Raw genomic sequence first — 21311 nt, forward strand, 5'->3', positions numbered from 1 at the left:
CAATTCACACTCTCAATTCATGCATAATTGGTGCACGATTAGCTTTCACAGCAGGTCTATACAAACTTGGTTCCAGGTTTGCCCTGGTAGGTGCAGCCTGAGGCTCATTGAAAGGAGATGTACCTGGTGGGCTATGGTTGGAGTAGCAGTTTTTGATAGCTGTGCCATTAATGAGATTTCAATGCAAAAGTCAGGCTGTAGTTCAATTTCTGCTTGGAATTAATTAGATTAAACATTAACATAACCTTGTGCTCATGAATGTAAATATCTCTGGCACAGCTTGAGAAATACTGAAATCACTGATGATCTAGAAAACATTTCTTCGTAAGGAAAGTGGTCAGAAAGTATCTTTAATACCAGTTGTTATTATAGTTTTAGAAAGGTAGACACATTTTACAAAAAATGGCCAATATTTCTCAAACTGTGCCAGGGGTTTGTGAATTTATGGCACAACTGTAATTGTTTCTGTGGTTTTTAACAGTGTTTTCTAATTCCCTTATGAGCTCATTCATCTGTCCTCGACCCAGAAGTCCTTCTGGTCCATCATGCTGACGGTTGTCCCAAAACTCTTACTGCTCTGAGGACCAATATTTGGGAAACACCCTTTCGCCAAGAGGCGATTTCAGACACGCCTACATTAAAAATGTCAAAGACCAATAACATGCATGACGTTGCTCCTAAACATGGTCATACTTAGGGTTAGGTTTAGTTATAGACTTACAAATCTCTGTTAAGTTTTGTTCATTATGTTTTAATGAACTATCTAGTCCATGGAGATCATAACAACATGCGCTGCGGGCTCCAGCTGTGCTGACATCAGCAGCAGCAAACATCTTAAGATGCAATTGAGGGGAACATCAATTAGTGAATTGGTCATGTGACTTTTTCGGTCAAATTCTGTTCTAAAATATTTGGCAACATTTTAAATGTCAGCACAACAAGTAGCTAAAAACGTAAGAATTTATGAAAGAATGAATGAATATTTCGATTTCCAAGATATGACTGTACCACACCTTGATCACTTATCGATAATAGCAGGATAATTGCTGGTCTTGCTGCAGCGTGTTGAGTCTCTCTGTTCATGGTACTGACTGTGTTGGAGGCGCTGACCTTGGTGCTGAAATTTAGGATCAATTACGTGATCTGCACCATTTCCATACTTTAAATTTTGGATCATGTAAGTATGATAGTAACTACTGTCGTTTGTTTAACTGACCTTCTCAACCTAGTGACCGCCATTGTTTTACAATTCCCGTGTCCCTGTGCTGAGCCATCGCATCCCCACATTCCCGGGCATGTTGTCATCTCAGCTGGATGTGTGGACCTTCATATGCACCAAGACCTTCAATCCAGACCATGTAAAGTAGTTTTTATTGTAAAGGCTTAAGAATGAGAAACCGTCAAACAAATTTAGGTAAAAAAACGATTCTTAAGAGTAATGTTTTCTGCTTGTGCTTGTCACTTTGCTCATTCTATTATGATTCTGTGTCATTGTTTCGTTATACAAACAAGACGAACGCAGATTTGGAAGTTTCTGCTCTAGATGATACCAGTCCAGATGTTGGCATTTTGCTCTTGGGTTTACTTCTGTGGCTAATACGCGCCGAGCAACGAGAAAAGGCGTTGAATATTGATTCTTTATCCGCCTAAATGTGATCCTAAAACCTGGATCCTCGCGGTTACAGCCCGCGCGTCACTCTCCTGACATCAGCACACAGCTTAAATAGGAAACCCGCAGCACTGAGAGACGTACACACAGACACACAGCTTCTACTGGCGCATTGGAAGCGACAAAGAAACGGAATAGTACCACTTCAGAGCAATGCACTTTCTAACCTGTCTGGAAAAGGATGTTCAAGACATAATAATGAAGTTAGTTTTTATTTATTTTGAGTAACGCACTTTTTATTGCAGTTTAACATCTGGGCATTGTTGGTTTTAACAATGATCAACGACACCCTTCCTTTTGGGGACCTGGACACGAATGTTTCTGAGCCGCTGCAGGCTCTTTCTCTCAGCCACAACCACAGTTCGCTCCGGCTGGAGTCCAAGTCTCTGGTCACCTCAGCCACAATGTTCGCCGTAGGAGTCCTGGGGAACCTCATCGCCATAGTCGTGCTGTGTATCTCCAAAAGGGAGCAGAAGGAAACCACTTTCTACACTCTGGTCTGTGGGATGGCCATCACAGATCTGTTGGGCACATGCTTCACCAGCCCGGTGGTGATCGCCACATATGTGGCCAGTCGTTGGCCAGGAGGAGCGCTGCTCTGCCACTTTTTCTCCTTCTCCATGCTGTTCTTTGGCTCAGCCGGGATGTCCATCCTGTGCGCCATGGCTGTGGAGCGATACGCGGCCATAAACCACGCGTATTTCTACTCCCAGCACATAGACCGGACAATGGCGCGCTTCGCGCTCCTGGTCATCTACCTGGCCAACATTGTACTGTGCATTATGCCCAGTTTTGGCTTCGGCCAGCACGTGAGGCACTTTCCTGGGACTTGGTGCTTTCTGGACTGGAGGGCAATGGATCCAGTCGGAGCCTGCTACTCCTTCCTGTACGGCGGCGTGATGCTCCTGTTGATCGCAGTGACAGTTCTTTGTAACTTGGCGGTGTGCAGGTCGCTGGTGGGGATGAACCAGAGGACAGGAATAGTCAGGACGGAGTTGTGTGAGGTGGGAGGCCCACGTCGACGCTTCCCCCGGTTGCCTTCGGTCACCTCAGCGGCGGAGATCCAAATGTTCTGGCTTCTGATCTTCATGACTATCGTTTTCCTCGTCTGCTCCATTCCCTTAGTGGTAGGACACGAAGTTATTTTACTGCGGCTATTCTAATATTTGCTCATGGCACGTCCCATGTGTGTAGTCATTGTTGTCTGTTTTCTTTGAGATGTTAATACTTAAGATATTCCCTGTCTCCGTGTTTTTATCTGACAGGTGCGACTCTTCGTTAACCAGCTGTATGACCCCGCCTATATTTCTTCTGGGGGGAAACCTGACTACAGGAGCGACCTGACTGCAATCCGCTTCGCTTCATTCAACCCTATATTGGACCCCTGGGTGTACATTCTGTGCCGGAAGAACCTGCTGCAAAAGGGTTGCCAGAACCTGAAAAGGGCAGTGACCCGAGTTAATGACCGTCGCAGTGACAACATTGGCTGGGTAGGAGGTCAACACTCCCCGCGGTCTTTAAACAGCAATGACACCAGTTACGCGTCATTGCGCACAGACAGCTTCAAGAATGACGCAGAACAGCAGCTGTCAGTCAAGAATAAATCCTTTGCGGACTTCGCCATGAGACAAGCGTGGGACTACGAGACCGCCCGAGTCAACTTTCACCCGTTCAGAGTCGAGTCGTCCGCGATTCTCGGGTGTGAGGAGGAAACAGCAGCTTCTTCCAAGCAGGAAGTGGTCTTGGATGAGTCTCCAAGAAGCGGCGCAACGTCGCTCCTCACTGCTCGCGTTAAAAGAGCGGACATTGTCACCTGTACATTCAGCACACCGAGCTCCTGTCAGTCTGCGAAATGCATTTAATTAATGGACATTTGTTATCTGTCTAACATTAGTTTAGAGTCTGGCAGCTGTCACATCTGCACAGCAGTTCAGCTGAGAAAAATCAGCTCTGCCATGTGCTGAACTCCACACTGAAACACCAAAGAGCTCTATCAGCTTACACGAAGGAAACACTTGAAACAGCGCTTGGCAACTAACTCTGAACGAATCCGACATCTACAACATTACCGCACTAATAAGGAGTCAACCCGCTGCAGAAATGTGTCTAGATTCAGTTCAAGTATTTCATTTCAGTATCAAGTGTGCAATTATAACACAACTACAGCTTTATGTGTTTTATGTGCAGTGACTATAGCTGGGGCACAATATCAATGGTCAGGTCACTTTTGTGAATCAATCTGAATCTGCCCTATAATAAAACTTTTTCTGAAAGTATACAAACAGGCCACTAGATTGTCTTTGTGGTGACAAATCCCAAACATGGAAATGTAAACAAAATGTGATCATACCCCATGGGTACAAATAAAGGGAGTGGTATTTGAAGAGTGTGATGTACTGTGAGAATCCATATGTGCCATTTGCAGTACGTTTTAATCCACTATGTGCTGTTGTTATGCTTTATTTCATAACATGCTAATGCATACATTTACATGCTGCTAATTCACTCTGTGCCAACAGTGTTGAGAAAACGAAATGTAAACTTGTTAAATCTTGTTTGATATTACACATTTGTCTACAGCATTTTGATATTTGCAGTTGCAAACAGCCAAAGTGGACATATAGCCTTTGGGGGAAAAAGAAATGATATATACTGTTGCTGTAAGTTGTGTGATCAGTGGTGTTTGCTGGATGTCTGGGTCTGTGCAGAGAAATAAAGGTTTATCCCAGTTGTTTCAGTTCAGTTTATGGACAGATGGCAGGAGAGCTACACTTCTTTTAGTTCAAAATCGACAACAGGATAAAATTTTGCTTTAAACTTGACACCAGCAGGTGGCGCTATAACACAAAAAGTCTTGAGCTGGATTAAAAAGGTGGAGGTGTTGAGAGCATTCATCTGAAGTCAGTTTGAACTTGTGTAATGAATGAGGTAAATAGTGACATCAAGACATATATTAAAAAAACTTTATTTCTTTAGAGGTTAATGCCATACAAAAATAAAGGAAACTTTATGTAATAATAATAATAATAATAATAATAATAATAATAATAATGTGTTTGGGGTGTGTGAGTGAATTAAATTACTACCCCTTTAAAATGAGAAATGTTGAGGTCCTGTTATATAAACGTTTCATTTGTTTGTTGTATGTACATTGAAGACATATAAAAGTGACTGTTTCAGTTATGGTGTGGAAAAGCTACAATCATTACCCAGAATTAACTGCAAAACTAGAGATCAGCTGTCAGACTCAAGTATGAGGCGTTTTGAGAAAAAAAAAAAACACATTTTAACAGTGAGAACACCAGTTTGTTTGTGATATCTATTATATGACTAAATATTTTTAAAACATGTTGGATGAAGTGGCTGAGAGACACTGAGCTTTTAACTAATTAGCTAATTAACTAATTTAAGACATCTTTAATGGATGTGCTCAGAATCAGTTGTTGATGGCGTTGAATGAGTATAAAAATCAGCACCTTTAGAAGAAAACTGTCCGTACTGTATGCGAGTAGAAGTAACTGTTAGTGTGAAATCTGAATCTTGGCAATAAATAGATATTTATCTGCAATATAGAGTTTATTAAAACAGCTCTCATATGAAGCTATAATAAATAAATAATTTATCAGAAATAAATATATTTTACTTTTATACAGTAATACATGAAGATGCATGGCATCCATTTGGCTGAGTTCACCTGAACATAGAAACGAAACTGTCCCTGTTTGTGTAAAAAAAAAAAAAAAAAAAAAAAGATAAAGATATTGAATGCTTGTTAAGAGCTGGTTTCACTGTGAGTAATAGTGAACATCATATCAGTCTTAATATAAACAGAGTGTCAGTCCTTTAACTCTGTCTTTTGTTTATATCTCTTGAGCTTTAGCCTTCAGGTCACGCCCATATAAAACATTAAAACAGTCGTTCACATAAAGAGTCTCTTTTATGAGTAAAAGCTGGTCTGCATCAGTTAGCAATTATTCCTTTGAAAACAATTTATCCTTTGATGAGCAAACAATGAATCCAGACTGTGACTCCCTGGTGACCTCCTCCTCAGTCTCTGACTTTGCCCTTTGCCCTCAAAACGTCCAGCTGCGCTAACACCTCTTTAATACACATCAGGAAGCCAACACATGGCCTCCATCGCTTCCTCTGCTTTGGCCGAGTGACAGCGCCCCCTATGGCTGTCTCCTACTCTCAAGCCTTTCAGGAATCTGCATCCACCCTGAGCCTCTTGACTCCTCACTCTTCAGGATGGGTGACACCAATGTTCCCTCAGTCATTTCTTCAGCCCATACACATACAGCTGGCGGCCGATAATGACTGGATGGTCCTCCACGTGGTCTGGGCATCCATGAAGGAAACCGACTCATACCGGTCGGGCCGGCAGCAGGGGTGGCTGCTGACCTTGCGGCGAGGCAGTGAGCCATTTTCCAGCAGTGCCTTCAGTGCCAGGTCGTAATTTGTTCTCGAAGACTGGCATGAGCCAACGCAAAACTTAAAGAGGACAATCTCATCTGAGTCAAACCCCAGGCCCAAGTCCCGAACCCTCATCTCTCTCTTCTCCACACGGCAGTCCCTGCTGCTTTGCTTTGGCTGCCTGTTTTTACCCCTACCTTTGTTATCTCTTACTGTCTCTTCCTCCTGTTCTTTCCTCTTCCTCTTCTTCTTTTTCTTCTGTGATCCCTTGGGTTGAGGTTCTGTGGGGTCAGACGATCGTGGAGAGCGCCCCGCCCAGCGACTACTGGGATGGTCATCCACTTCTTCCATTACAAAGGGGTCTAAAATGGAGAGGAAAGAGGAGTGGTAGACAGAGACAGTTAAAGTCAGCATTTATCTAGAGTAATTCACAATTCTGTTGCAGATTGTAGTTTCCTTCTGCTGTTTAAAAGACTCGTCATAACCATTTAAATCCCATGTAAATGAACTTAGATGACTGCCTGTTGAAGATGTACTGTAGATGACACTTTCATAAGAGCTGTACCGTATAGAGCATGCCAAGTAGAGTAAGGGTCACTGTCGTCTTCCTGGTCCTTGTCCTCCACCACCTCTGGCAGTGTCACAGGAAGCTCTCGCCCCTCCTGTCCTCCCAGCAGGCCCACAGCATGGCCTGAATCTGATCCCACACCAGCAGCAGCTTTTATATGAGCCCCTTCCACCAGAGGCAGCAGAGAGAGGAGCACCCAGAGCAGCACCTACAAGAGACAGATGACACATGTGAGCAGACAGATGGAAACACCCCCCCCAAAAAAAAAAAATTAGCATAATTTAGCTAAAGGTTAGCATGATGAATAAAAAAAAGTCAAGAACTGGTTTTCAGACAGTAGACATTTGCTACGATTACCTGGTACTTCTTTTAGTTCTTTATGAAATAAGTCATTTGTTAAGCTGCTTTGTATTATCATCTTATAACATAAACATGTTGTTATTAGTGTGTAAAACATAAACAAGTACAATTTCTTAATCTTAGCATGAGTCTTTTTAATCTACAAAAGGGAGGGGGTCTCCTTTCATGGAGGCAGCCATGCCATGTTTCTACAGTAGAAATGCCACTAATCTCACCACTAGATGCCACTACATGTTTCACATTTTCCACATTGTGCCTTTAAGTATATTTTTAATGACACATCTTATTCAGTTACTTTTGGAAAGACACAAATTAAGAGAGTGATATACGGTTCTACTGATTCTTTAGAAACTCTTCCTTCATATGGGAATTTTATGTTTGATCACAATGACAATAATAATTCTTATTTGTAAATACATAATTTATCAGAATCACGCTGTTCCCCTGTTTTTATTCACTATGCTCAGCTAAGCTAACTAGGTGCAGGCTGTAGCTTCAGATTTGGTTTACAGACATGAGAATGGTATCAAATTTGGGGCAATTAGGTATACGGTTAGTTTACAGTAGTTCTCCCAAAATATAACCAAAATACTCCCTTTCATGGATTTCTGATGATATATTGCACTACTTCAACTATATCAAGTACTTTTAGAAAGGCAAGAACTACAGAGTGGGTTACAGTTTTTAAGTGAAGCTTTCTTACATAGGAAAACTGCTGCCAAATATTTAAAATATTAAGAATCATGATGCCATATTGGTACTTTCATTAAATATAGAGTACCAGCTTAGAAGACAAAGTACTTCAGGGATATAACAACAGATTAAGAAAATTAGATAATACTCATAAGAGCACATAAATCTTCAAAAGAATTACAGGAGTACTTATACTTAAACCTATTTCATTAAAACTGATCCCCCTTATGCTTCACTACTAATACTTAAGTCAAATAACTCTGCTGTCTTTTCACCCTGGCTCAAGCTTTCGGCCACTGGCTTATAATTTAGCAATGAAAGCATCTGTGCTGATGTGGAGAGCTCAGCTCTGAGCCTTGTGGGTATAGATTTCATTAACAATTTATACCTACACATAACTGATTATCTGGTTTATAATGGTCTGTGCAGCGGAAATGAAAAATTATGAGGCTTGCCATTATTTGCGGATATGAATTCATATACGTGAAGGGAAAATATGCAGAGTGAGAGAACGACAGAGATGGGGAGTATACAAAGTAATAGAAGACAGGATGAAAAAGCAGAGGAAGAGGAGAGGAAAGTTTCAGGGTGCTCTTTTGGCGATGTCTCAATCTGACAGACCTTGGCCTTCGCTGACATTACAGAAGTAATCTCCTGTCTGTCCTTCCTCCAAACCCTCCATCTGGTCCCACCTGGAGAGAAAGAGAAGGAAAGAGGAATGTAAGAACAAGAACAAGCCTACACTCTGTCAACTTTCCTCCTCCCAGAACTCCCTATGAAAAGGGTAACATAAACTAAAGGCACAACATGCGGGCAATATAATGTCTATACATTTCCAATTGTCCGAATACTGTTAAAAAAAAAAAAAAAAAAAAAACCCACCCCAGCAGGGCCCCAAGCAAGCCAACGTGTCACATAAATCACGTCCCAGTGTTTGTTGCTGCTTCAGTAAAAGACCAGTGTTTGCTGCCAGCTAGTGTGGCTAGTGTTGGCTTGTCGGGTCATACATCCATGCAAACAGCCACAGTCCGGCAACAAAAGGCAGCATCTTGTCAAAGGCATTCTTCAGGGTTATTCCTGTGGCAGAGGTACAAGCAGGGGGAACCAGGCATAGCGAGAGCACTTCACGGAGGTCCCAGACAAAAACCACAGACATGCAGGACAGGTGATAAGAAGTGTCACGGATGCAGATGTTTATATATAGTACGTGCAGTGTGGGGGATACTGCTGGCTGCAGGGTGCTGTAACATGAGGTCATGAGGTTCTTTTAAGGGCCCCCCCACACATCAAACTCAGCGGAGGTCAGAGCATCACGTACTTCAAACATGGGAGTTGCACTCCTCATCTATTTATGCCTCAGTTCTACAAAAAGGTATAGCTACAGGTCAGGTGATGACCAGTGTCATTAGGACACGTCCTCTGGGGACACGAACGTCTGTACAAAATGTTCGATCAGTCCAATACTGACCTGTTCAGTCTGCACCAAAGTGCTAGACAGACAGAAATTGCCATTTACAGAACTATTCTTCTAAAAAGTGTAATGAATTTATAGCCTAATCATTTTGGTCCTAAACAGACTTTGCACCTACCATTTTACACTGCAGGTGTGCTGGTAAGGAATCTCTACACACCCAGAATGAACCAGTATCAACAATTTATTTAAATGTACTTACAGACATGTGAGTATTATAGTAAAACTCACTTGAAGAAAACCTGTTGATCTCTTTTGTTAAATTGTTTAGCCCATTGGTTTCCAAACTTTGTGGCTGGGGATTCAAAAAAAGGAGGTTTTATTTGTGATCACTGTGTGCAAAGTTTAAATTATGTCAGACGCCTCAGCCAAAGAACGTCTTTTTTTCCTTTGTTTTAGGCCTGAAACATCAGTAATTCATGAAAAAAGTTAACACACTGAAGGAAAACACTAAGAAATGCCCTGAAATTTTTCAGAGGCCAATAGAAAAACTTCAAATTGCTGGCCTTCTTTATTAAATCCCAAATTTGTGCATGAAGCTGAGAACGACTGTTAATTGTTAATCTTGGTTTACTAAATGATATCTATGTCATTGGTAGCTATTCTGGAGCTTTTGATCAGGCTGAGTTTGTACAGTCCGTCTGGAAATGTGGACGTTCAAATTAAAGATTTTCTGATCCATTTAAGGACTTCTCATCCATGTATATTAAATTTATAGTGGAAAATCTATTTGAAAGGCCAGAACAAGCAAATGTTTATATTGCATAACTTAAATGATCACTGTTGATTCATTTTATATAAAAAGCTGTGGGGACTGTTCCAAAGTAAGGGTTAAAAACTACAGATAAAATCCAACCAGTGCACAATTCCCACGTTTACATTTTTTTACCTACATATTCTGTGGTTTGTATGCTTTGTCTTCTCTCCCCCTTGTTATTTACCCTTTCACTTTTCTTTCTCCTTCTTTCTTCTCTTACTTTGTGAATTCTACTTTGAAAAGCAAAGTTGGTCTGATGAAACAGCCTACTGCCCACAGATCCTTCCAACAGCTTTGAAACCACATCTAACATCTCTAAGAGATCTTGTATAACCTCAGCACTGAACTACAGCAACACTGTATGCCCATAGTAATGTATTCGAGCGTGTACTGTTCATGCGTTTGCAGATCTGACCGATATGTAGTGTACCCATGTTTATTTAACAGTCAAAAACAATCTCATCGGTTCTGTCTATGCAGTGAGATGGAAGACTGACAAAAGGTTTACGGATCACGGCTGACGATAAGACCTGTGGATGCATTTATGCAGCCCTTCATGTTCCAGTTGTGATAAAGATGAGAGAAAGCGAAGTTACAGACACTGAGGGGTGGGAGAGAACAAGAGGACAAGGAGAGACCAGCTGAACATAATTCAGACAGACAGACGGACAGACGGACGGACGGACGGACGGACAGACGGACAGACGGACAGACGGACAGACAGACAATACACCACTGCTGCAATATAAAACCAAACTGTGCTGACTTCTCGGCCCCTCGATTCCCTCTGTCTCTGAGCTGATCTAAAGCCTAACAGCAGTGTGCGCAGGACAGAGAGCTACAGATCCTCTCTGTGTCTCAGGAGAGGTGCCATTCTGAGTCTCTAATGACACAGCTGCGAGTGTTTAGCCCCTTCTAGAGCAGCAGGCTGGGAGTCTACATGGGCCTGTCTACTGGTTCATTTCACCCCAGCACTCTGGAGCTGTTTACAGCCCAATGCCTCCAGCCTTTTCAGGGGATGAGGCGGGTGGGGGCAGAGGAGGAGAAGATGGAGTGGGAAACTGGTCCTGAAGAGCTCCAGACTGACACAAGCCCACTGACGGTGTGTGTATGTACAGTTTCATATCCAACACGGAACATGTGCTTCTTTCTATGTGTGTTTAGAAAGCCGAGCATGTGTTTCTTCCTTGTTTGGCTGATTAAAGGCTTGGGTTTGTCCATCAGGCTGCTTGTCTGCAGCAGGGAGAGTGGAGTTCTTGTCACCTTCCATTTTCATTGTTGGTCCTCTGCGCTCCAGTTGTTGTTCACAGTTTGTTAAGTGGGTAAACCCTCCTGAAGCAAGGACAACCCAAAAGCCAGAGCCAGATACTATTTCCAGAGACTGTTCTGATCTTCTGAATTGCTTTTCCAAATACTGTTTAAGTGCTTGGAGAGGACGGATGTGCATTTTGTTTGGGAGATATTTATGAGCTAAAAACAACAGAGTATCCACTTTAAAAGTGAAGCTGTCAGCATGAAAGTAACATCAGTTCCCTGAATATTACGTGCACTGAGCAGCAGCACTAAAAAGCAGGGATATTAGAAGAAACTTTATTCACAATTGCCAGCATTTGGACCATTATCTTATTGATATTACATCATTTGGCTACTGCCCTAAAATGCAGCAAATACATATTTGGTCAAAATGAAGTTAAGACTAGGATTAGCTGCAAGTCTCTACAGCCTGGGACTCTAGTGAAAATCACATGATATGATGTGGTTAGGCTATCACAAATGTTAGGTAGTCCATTAAAGATCAATTTATTCAACTTCCCTTGTGCTCAAATGGACAAAAAAAAACTAAAGAAAAACACTAAAACATATGTGTGTTTTCCTTCGCTATGTGCTTTTTCTTCCTTCGCTTGAAGGCTCCATAACTCTCCTCATAACTCTGAGTCTCTAAGGCAGTATGTATAATAAAATCATTCCCTCATATTACTTTTAAAGATGTTACTGATACTATTATTAACACCATTTTTTTCACAGTGGCAGAAAGGAAGCAGGACAACATAAATGTGTTTTTGATTAGCAATCTGTGTGCCTACTGTATAATATTACACCCTCAGACCTGAGCTCTGCCCACTGAGCTTCCATAAATCTCCCACCTCAAAAAACAGAAAGCTCCGGTGTTTGGTCTCTCACTAAGAGCTATACCTACCTGATAATAACCGCCTATTAAAGACGCATGCACATCAAATGCTCTGACCTCCAGCTTTAACCTGTCACTACCACACTGCCTGATTGCAGGAGCGAAGTGAAAAACAAGAGTATATTAAATCACCGCCGGCTCAATAAAAGACACCTGCAATGTAAGAGGAGACGCAGGCGAGAGAGGTAGAGACGTCTGATCACTACCAGACCCTGAGAAATCTACGAAGGTCTCACAAAACAGTACGATGATATCTGCTGTACATGCAGCTCTGCATATATGCACCCAGAGCAGTATGAAAACAGGTTTTGTAACTTTGCTTTAATCGTCCTTGTAGACTTCTGTGGACACGTTTAATATCTTTTCAGTCTGTCGTACAAGAGACGAGGAAATACTCCCATTCTGATTAGGTGAGTGCTTTTTTATCTTTACCTGTATCAGGTCTAAGAAAAGTCCTTTGGGCCAAATCTGATGATGTGATTTGGGGTTTTATATATATAAAGTTAATACTTAAACTCATTTTAAAGACTTTTTAGACACTAAATTTGTGCTTTATTCACATCTCCGATCCTTTCTTGTATACATCATGCTACATTTAAATTTCATCGACAATAAATAGATTTTTCTTTGTGCTCTCTTCCCCTTCCTGACTAAACCAATTTCACTCTTCAGCAGTTAATGACAGCATGTTTTAACTATGCAAGGAGGACTGAGTGAAAGGAGGAAAAAGCTAGAGGAGGAGCGACAAAAGGGAACAAGATAATAAAAAAGCACATGATAAGAGCAGAGAGAATTAAAAATAGAGAATGGGCTATTGTCCAGAGGATAGAAAAATAAGAAAAAAAGATAATTGAACCAGTGAATGGGGGTAGTCTAAAGCAGAGATAAGGTGAACACAGGGAAGCAAGGGAATGACACAATGAGAGTGCAGAAAGCGCAGACTGGAGCTCGGTCAGTCCGTAATCCCATAATCCCTGGCAGGCAGGCAGGATGTAATTGCTCGTTAGTGCCAGTTTCCACTCTGAGACCTGTCACAGCTGGAAAACCACAGAGCGCCTCCAAAATGAGAAACAGATAGCAGGTCCCATGCCTGGATTCAGATAGGCAGAGAGGCCCCCCACCTAAACCCATACACGCATGCAATTTCTGCCACCACAACACACAAGGTACACTCTATCTTGCTCACAGTCGAGCTCACACACAGGGGCCTGAAGTAATCAGAGGTGTGGACACTACAGTGCCTGAAGGAGGGTGGTGAAGAGAGGAGTAAATCATTATGACCTCAGCCCGTGTCGCTTTTCTCCCACCACGAGGTTTTATTAAGCAACTGACAACATCTGAGTGTATGGGTGTCTGAGATCCTTTCAGGCCAGACAGTGAAGCATGAGACACAAACATGCAGGGAGGGAAACTCTGCTGGGCTCAGCCGGACTGACTGGGATTAACATGGGCCAGAGTCTGATTCTAACCTCTGTCACGATGGCCAAGACACTACTCACTAGCTGTTTGGTTCTGAATTGCCAATTAATTGACTACTCAGAGTGATTCAAATGTTTGATAATTATTGTTTGCTAAACATGTTTAGCAAGTTAAAATGTGTAAGATTTGGTGGATGCAGTTTCTCACATTCTTTGTTTCCGACTGCATAACTGATTGGACTTGGACATTTCAATCAAAAATGGAGTATTATAGTTTTTTTCTACAGAAGATAACAATAATGAGTTGTAAATCAATTTCCTGGCCAGATTAACCTTATTTAAACATTTAAAGCTGTTGTAATCGATAGTTTTATATTAGCAATGAATCAAATGGATATGTGTAACCCACAGGAAATGATCACCTAACTTTTAGTGTCTCATTTTAGTTTGACAGCCTGTAGCTTTACTGTTGTGGTTGCTCTCATTAGCACTGTTTTTGGACTCAACAGGAAGCTGTTTTCAGTTACGACAAACCCACCTGGTCATCTCCAAACAGCAGACAGACTCAGTTAGCAAGCAGAGCACAATTTAGCGTCTGAAGAGGCAGATATTTCCTTCAGAGTAGAAGAAAACCAAAAATGCAGCTAAAAGGGGGACACAAACATCACACCAAATAAATGCAGATGTTGATGTTTATCTTCTGGATGCATAAATAGGCCATTGTTTGCTACCGTGTCTATTTTATAACATGATAAATATATACCTGATGTGCTTACAGCTCATAAAAAACAATTAATGCAACCTTAAGATGCATATTTGACATTGTGGTGATTGTTTTTTTGCTGCTTATCAGCTGTGCAGGGTAAGTGTTATGGAAAACAATACCTCTTTGAGGCGTTGCCTTTAGAGTCAGACAGCACAACCTGGAGCTCATTAGAGGTAGACTTATTGTTTTCCTGTTGAGTGAATAGTGATTTATCTTACTGACTCTGCAGCCTTCTCTCCACACTAAAGAGACGTGCTGCAGAGAAAAAACATGTCTAATGGTTCTTCACTAGCATCAATGATCGCTCTTCCTGTAGAAAAATATGTTTGAAGTGTAACAGTGTTGGATTAACACCCTCACATGTGCACAGATTTACTGCAGGTCATCAAAGTGCAGGTCACAACAAAGCACAATGAAGCAAAACCTTTCCACTGGATATAAAAGTGTCATCAGTGACCAGCATGTAAAACTTGAACTACAGCTCTGATGGTGTTACTGACAGAATCTGTCTCTCTCATCATCTCAATCACCAAAACCTCCTAACGCCTCTGATGGAAACATATTCTCATGGTGAAGCAGGTGCTGTAATAGCTTTGGTTTATAGTTTTGGTTTATGCGACACATTTAGCCTATTATCAATTGAATCTATAGTTAACCTCAGATATATGGAGCCTTTCAGCATCTTTAACTGTTTTGGCCTCAGGGCCCACAACTTTACAGTTTTTCTCAATGCTGTCATTAACCTGCTTTTATGACTCAACCAGCAGCTGTTTGCACTGACAAATCTACTGCAACTACCTGCTCAGCACCAAAACAGACACAGACACAGTTAGAGAAGAGCTGGTGAACAGACTGTAACATTTAGCAGCTTAACAGACGCATATTTTCATCTGGCGCTGGTGGAGAGAAGAGCTAAATGAGAGAGAATATTGTTTTTTTTGACACAAACATGACTGAAGAAATGCTAATGTTGCTTTGCGTGTGCAGAGTGTGCAGGCAGTTGTTTTCTAACACCATTCACAGCTCATTCTGTGTTCGCATGTGGCGCCAAGAAATCTCTAAAACCTTATGTAACTGCTTGTGTTCATTATCCTGTTGAAATTATTTTTAGTAATGCCACTCTGCTGTCAGATCTCAGCAATTACGGTGATGAAACTAAAGTTATTGTTGTTGTTAGGACCAGGAAATATGGCCATAACTACAAAAATGATACAGACTTGTGATAAACCCCATTTATCTTTTAATGCGGCACCAAAAAAACAAAACGTGCATCAGGTTTGAGGACTGCAGAACAAGAAGAGAGAAGGGTTCCTAGCCATAAGTGTAATGAACCTGCTGTAGGATTTTCCACATCGGCTGTAACTTCCACGATGCACAGCGGCCTCTTCAAGATTAAGAGTGCAGGGTCACTGGAAAGTTGAAGTAATATGCAGTTAGCGCTAATCATCCACACAGCAACAACTACCCACAGTGCATCAGACTTAAGCAGCTTGTGACTCGATCATGTAAATTAGACAGGACACTATCATCCACTACCATCCCATTTTTTCCCCATGAGCACTGAGAAAAAGACAGCGTCCTGATACGACACATCTGTGTCCTCACCACCCTGCTCCCGTTCACTTTGTTTCTCACTGAAACAGCTTCCCAGTGTCCCTGACCCTAATAACCTGAATTCCTGCCTGATTAAGTTGGTTTTAAAAGGAAGCCACACAGAGAGCGGATGGGTGACCCTCACCTTAAATGGGAACACAGTTTAGTCGTGTCAGAGCGATGATCAGAAGATAGGATTTCATTTTGCTGTGAGGGCCTCAGCACTTACAGAATGGAAAAGGATGAAGAAGAATAGATAGAAAACACACACATTTGTATCTACCCTAACACAAGTCTTTTTTGCCTTTCTGCCTCAATTACCTTAAACACACTTGGTAAAACTGAAATTTCACACATATGTACACAGAACCCCTTACTTTTCACACACACACACACACCCTGAAATACCCCCACCCTCATGACCTTTTCTTGCTCCCATCTCATGTTGTTATTTCTCCAAATTAAGCCCACGCTGATCCTGAGAGGAGCACTCTGAAAAGTGGCCATCAATGACACACATACACACACACACACACACACACACACACATACACACAAACATACGCGTATTCATACACCGGCCATTATTAGTGTGACTTGTGTCTGGGTGAACCAGTGCTCTCCAAAGTGTTTCCGTGTCGCCCGCTCGCGCCCCAGACAGACTGGGTTTAATGACCTGGCCTGATAGTTCAAAGCCTCCCTTAGAGGCTATGATTAATGAACCTGACCTGCTAATTTCAAAAGAATACAACTTATTGTATCAAAAAACGCTTTCACAGACAAACACTGCACGGGGCTAGTTAACATTCTTCTGCGTTTTGAGAAAAAGTTGTTTTAAGGAGGGAGATTTTTCGATAAGGACAGGAGTTAGGTTTATGTTTCATCAGCGGCTCCAAAAGTATTAACTGCTGCTTTGTTCTAAATAATTTAAGTTGTTTGAACTTAAAGAAGCCAAAGAGCTCAGCAACAACAAAACAATTCAAGATCAGAGAAAGAACTAATTCCCTTAGCATACTTACATGAGAATGTCCACTGCTACAAAAGCAAGGACCTAAAAAACAGAAGTAGCATGGGAAGAATTTGTCTGAATACATCTAACAAATTGAAATTCCTTTTTGTCAGATCATGCCTCCTTCAATTTTCCCTGAAGGAATCACTGTGGTTCGCTGCATACTTTAAGCACTTCCAGATTGAAGTTGCCCTGTGGCATTTCAGGTTGCATAATCAATCTCTCTCACTGCACTCTCTCCATTAGTGCTGGGACAAAACAACCAGAGTAACGTTACACGCCGGGTCTGAGACACAGCTGAAGACAAGGCTCCCTGCACAGAACACACATCCATCTTTTACTGACAGATTTCCACTCATCTGAGTGTGCTCTGGTTTAATGGTTTAATATGCTTAATATGCTGCATGTACCAGTGAAGCTTTCTATGTATGATGCATTTATGTACCTGCAGTGCTACAGCGCTTATACTGCTAAGTGCTTACACTGTGCTTAGTGAGGGATCAGTCCACTCCACCTTTTATTTTAGTGTCAGGAATTTCTTTCTTCTTTTCTAGTGGACACTTTGATCACTTTACACGGTTTGATCCAACTTTTATTACCGATTCATTTGAGAACATTTACACTATGGTGTATTATCAGATCATGAAATCAAGTATTAAAGTGGTAAATATGATAGTGTATTGTTTGCAGAGTTTTAGTACGGTGCCTTAACGTCTTGCAGATAAATAATATTGCTTAAACAAAACATTATTTGAAAGTAAATATTCAGTAATTCAATGTATGGAAGAAATAGTTGGGTTTTTTTCCTATGCCAGCTAACTAGCCAGCTCTGTCTACTAAAACTAGGTATAGGAAAGAAAACGTACAAAATGTGTCGATGTCACACTAAAACTGTTCAAGTTAATCCAGTGAGTGATTCATCTCACTAGTAGCTTATTAACAAGTAGTCAAATCTGGTACCATATCTTTTTAACTTATATGAAATGAATGTTTATAGCCCACTTGGTCTCTGATATATTCTTTGTGAACTCAGCTAAACATGTTTTCTGTTATTTTTTGGTTATGGTGATTCCATATAAACAAGTATTATTTTTAGTCGTAGACTTTGAGCCATTTAATGACCCAGGAACACAAGAATCCTGATCCTGCAAATGCACAACACAATCCATTATCAGAGAAAGTCAAGCATTATTGTGAATTTGTTTTAAGAAAGCCAAAAGATTAGAGATTTATTTAGCCTCAATATGTCTCGGGATCTTAAATGAAATACATAAAAGCAATATGTGAAGTATCAGGCTCTGCATCTGAAAGCTTAGTGAATAATAAAGACCACTGGGAGAAAAAAAAAACAAACAGCATCAGTCTGTTTGCAGCCGCAATGGCTCCAAAGGCATTTATGAGAATGCTTTCATAGAAATAAGCATTAATAATGATAACTTATTTTGTCATTTTAATTGCAAGTGTTTAGCTGACTCTCTGGGAGCATAAGGAGGAACCCAACAGCATCAGAACAACAAAGAGTTAAACCCGTAACACCAACAAACGGCACGCTAGCTCTTGTAAAGCCACATGCCAGTTAAAACAAACCAGACCACACATCAGGAGGCTGCTGGTAAAAAGAACATGCCGGACCGCAGAACCTGACCCTCTGCAAGGCAGCCGACCTCCTGACCTTTGACTGGAGGAAGTGAAAACTGTGGCAGTGTGACAGGGGGGCGTGAGATGCCTCAATCAGAGGCAATAGTCTTGCATTCAGCCTGAGAACAAGCCTAAGATTTTAAAGAAACACAAGCGAAGAAAAACAAGGCTGTTTCACGACGTGTTTTTACACATTTCACAGGCATTTAGGCGAGTGGCGCCTTCTGGAGATGTGTGACATGTCGCAGGTGAAGCCAAAGCTCTGGCACACATGCAGACTCTTCAAGTACAGCACTTCTGAGGCACAGAGGATAGGAAAAAGATAAAGCACCAAAGCAGAAGTCACCTCTGAACCTCTAAGACTCGCCATCTTCCAACTGGGCTTCGTCTGCCTGCATGAGTGACACTGTATTTACACGAGTGTGTGAGTCAGTGGGTCATTGAGTCAGTGCAAAAGTATGAAAGTTCATCTGCAAATGTGTGAGTCAGTGATGGATCATGCACCTAGTCCTACAGTGCAGAATGGACAAATCCTGACAATTTGCACAGTTTGGCACAGAAAGTACCATTTGAACTGAAACTGTGAATGTGACGAGAGAATATTGAGAAAGATCCTGAAACAGCATCCCTGCAAAGCCGCAATGATCAACACACTTTTATCCGAGGACAGAAAACATGCTTGATTTCCAGCACGTCAAAACACCTGAAGCTTAAAAGACTTCATCTGCTCATAATCCCCCCCAGAGGCACCGGAGAGGAGGGAAATGGAGGCAGCTGTGGGCCTGTGTGTGTGTAAGTGAGAGAGATAGGGAGAGGGGGAGAGAAAGAGAGAGAGAGAGAGAGAGACTAACACTTTGATATTTAGATTTAGTGCCCACCAGAGATGAAGGTCACACAGGAAGACTTTCTAAGTGCCACTGGTCCCCCCACTGAGCCATAACAACACACAAATATCTAAGAGCACAATCATTCCCTACATTTCCCCACGGTTCAGAGTCAAATCTGAAGACTTCAGACCATAAACCATCAAACTTCTCTTCATAAGACACAGAGAACGAACATCCCCTCAATCTGTGTCCCACATTACATTTCACAAACACTCCCAAAAAAACACTAAATTAAATCCTAAACTGAATCCAGGTCAGAGTGGCCCTGAGAGTCAGAGGAGCCTGAAACAGATGGCAGGTGCGTGCAGGGAGCTTTGGAGCGAGAAGCAAAAAGCAAACAAATATCAAACAGTGTTGAAAACACGCTGTCACTGTGACATTACACATAAAGATATCCAAAGATATGTTCCTAAATGACATTGTTTTAAATCACAGCTTAGTAGAATCTGAATGGCGCCTTACCAGCTGTCCTGTGCGCAATCTTCTGCTCCAAGCGCGCACCGGAGAGGACACGAGAGCCGCTTTTTCCACGCTGGGCACAGCTCATGTTTTTGGCAATCCATACGCTGCGATGTGTCATGTTTTACACCTCACTGTCACGGTAAGTTGGAAGTGTTCAGAGCAGGCTGTCTCCGCTGAGGCTGAAGCAAACATGAAGAATCCATCTAAAAGCGGCTCAGCTTCAACGCGAGAGGCGCCTCCTCCTCGTCGTTTTTTTTTTTTTTTTTTTTTTTTTTTAAATCCTTTTCCTCTGTCCGGTGACCTGTCACGGCTCCACGCACAGTCTCAACACCCTGAACGAGAACAGAGAGAATGGATACTGAAGACAAACCTGTGAACTAAAGTCATATTTTCCAGTTTTCCAGCTTTACAACGGGCCTTTGAGCTTGAGCCGTATAGAAATAGTGTCTGGGGATGGTTTTTTTTCACGTTTGATCACAAATGTTAAACAAATTCCCAAAGTCAAGTGTTCTCTAAAATCAGCTGCCTCTATGTCAAAGGAATCAGGAGTCATCTGTGCATCTGCCACATCCTGTGCTGTTTCTAGAAAAATCTTGGAACGAGTCAAACTCTTAAACAAATGAAAATGGTTTGAAGTGTTTAAAGAAAATGTCTTTCATGTCAGAACACGAGACCAAATGACTTAAGTTTGACATTTTGCAGACGGCAACTCCAGGTTAGGGCAAATAAAGCTGACAGCTGAGCGGTGCATGCAGGGTAACGCCTGTGTAAAATGTAATTAGGTTTGGAGTTTGTGACATAAACAAACCAACACAGCGATCGACAGAGAAGGACGGACAGTCCTTGTGTCAAAAAAATAAATAAATATTTGTCCTCAATTAGCTACTCGTGCTGCGTCTCTGCTGACTCACGTCCAACCATCGTTTAATCATATGGAGCCAGTTTTTCAGGCATGGCTCCCCTTTCCTTACCTTCACTAACTTGTCCAGTCTTGTCTTCTTGTATGGCTAATATGTAAATAATACCGCGGGAAAGGTCTGAAAACATGTTCTGCGTCTCTTTAAAGTGAAGTCAAGGTCGATACGGTGTCAAAACGTCCACGCAGAGACGCTGCGCCGTCCCCTGGTTGGGACGAAGTCACAGGGGAAAGTCTTGTTTCCTTCTTCTCTTACGCGTCAGCTGCTTTAAGGAGGATTAGAAAGTGAAGTTCAAAGTGGGAAAAAAAAAGCAGCTCTGTTGGTCAAAACATCTCATAAACACACGGAGTCCATGCGTCACGCCTTTACGCAGCTACAGCCAGCGCCTCCAAGCCAGCGCTTCTCTCCTGTGAAAAATAACAAAACAAAACAAAAAAAAAAAACAACAACTCTTGCTTTGGACGCAGGTATCCTGGTTATCAGAGACTGCGCCGCTCCGGTC

The 21311-nt window shown here is 41.8% G+C and overlaps 2 protein-coding genes across 2 annotated transcripts; one reads left to right on the forward strand and one right to left on the reverse strand.

The window, feature by feature from the left end:
* The first annotated feature begins 1944 nt into the window (after window positions 1-1944).
* ptger4c (prostaglandin E receptor 4 (subtype EP4) c) lies at window positions 1945-3531 on the forward strand. Its single transcript, XM_026313618.1, has 2 exons — window positions 1945-2796; window positions 2935-3531. The coding sequence occupies exons 1-2, from the start codon at window positions 1945-1947 to the stop codon at window positions 3529-3531; spliced, it is 1449 nt and encodes a 482-aa protein (XP_026169403.1).
* Window positions 3532-4785: 1254 nt separating this feature from the next.
* On the reverse strand, window positions 4786-21311 carry artnb (artemin b). The gene is made up of 5 exons (XM_026313625.1): window positions 20864-21311; window positions 19893-20224; window positions 8325-8395; window positions 6648-6858; window positions 4786-6444 (listed from the first exon to the last, which is right to left on the reverse strand). The coding sequence occupies exons 2-5, from the start codon at window positions 20008-20010 to the stop codon at window positions 5951-5953; spliced, it is 894 nt and encodes a 297-aa protein (XP_026169410.1). The 5' UTR covers window positions 20011-20224; window positions 20864-21311; the 3' UTR covers window positions 4786-5950.

Source organism: Mastacembelus armatus, chromosome 17 (assembly GCF_900324485.2).
Source record: "Mastacembelus armatus chromosome 17, fMasArm1.2, whole genome shotgun sequence".
NCBI classification, from domain to species: Eukaryota; Metazoa; Chordata; class Actinopteri; order Synbranchiformes; family Mastacembelidae; genus Mastacembelus; species Mastacembelus armatus.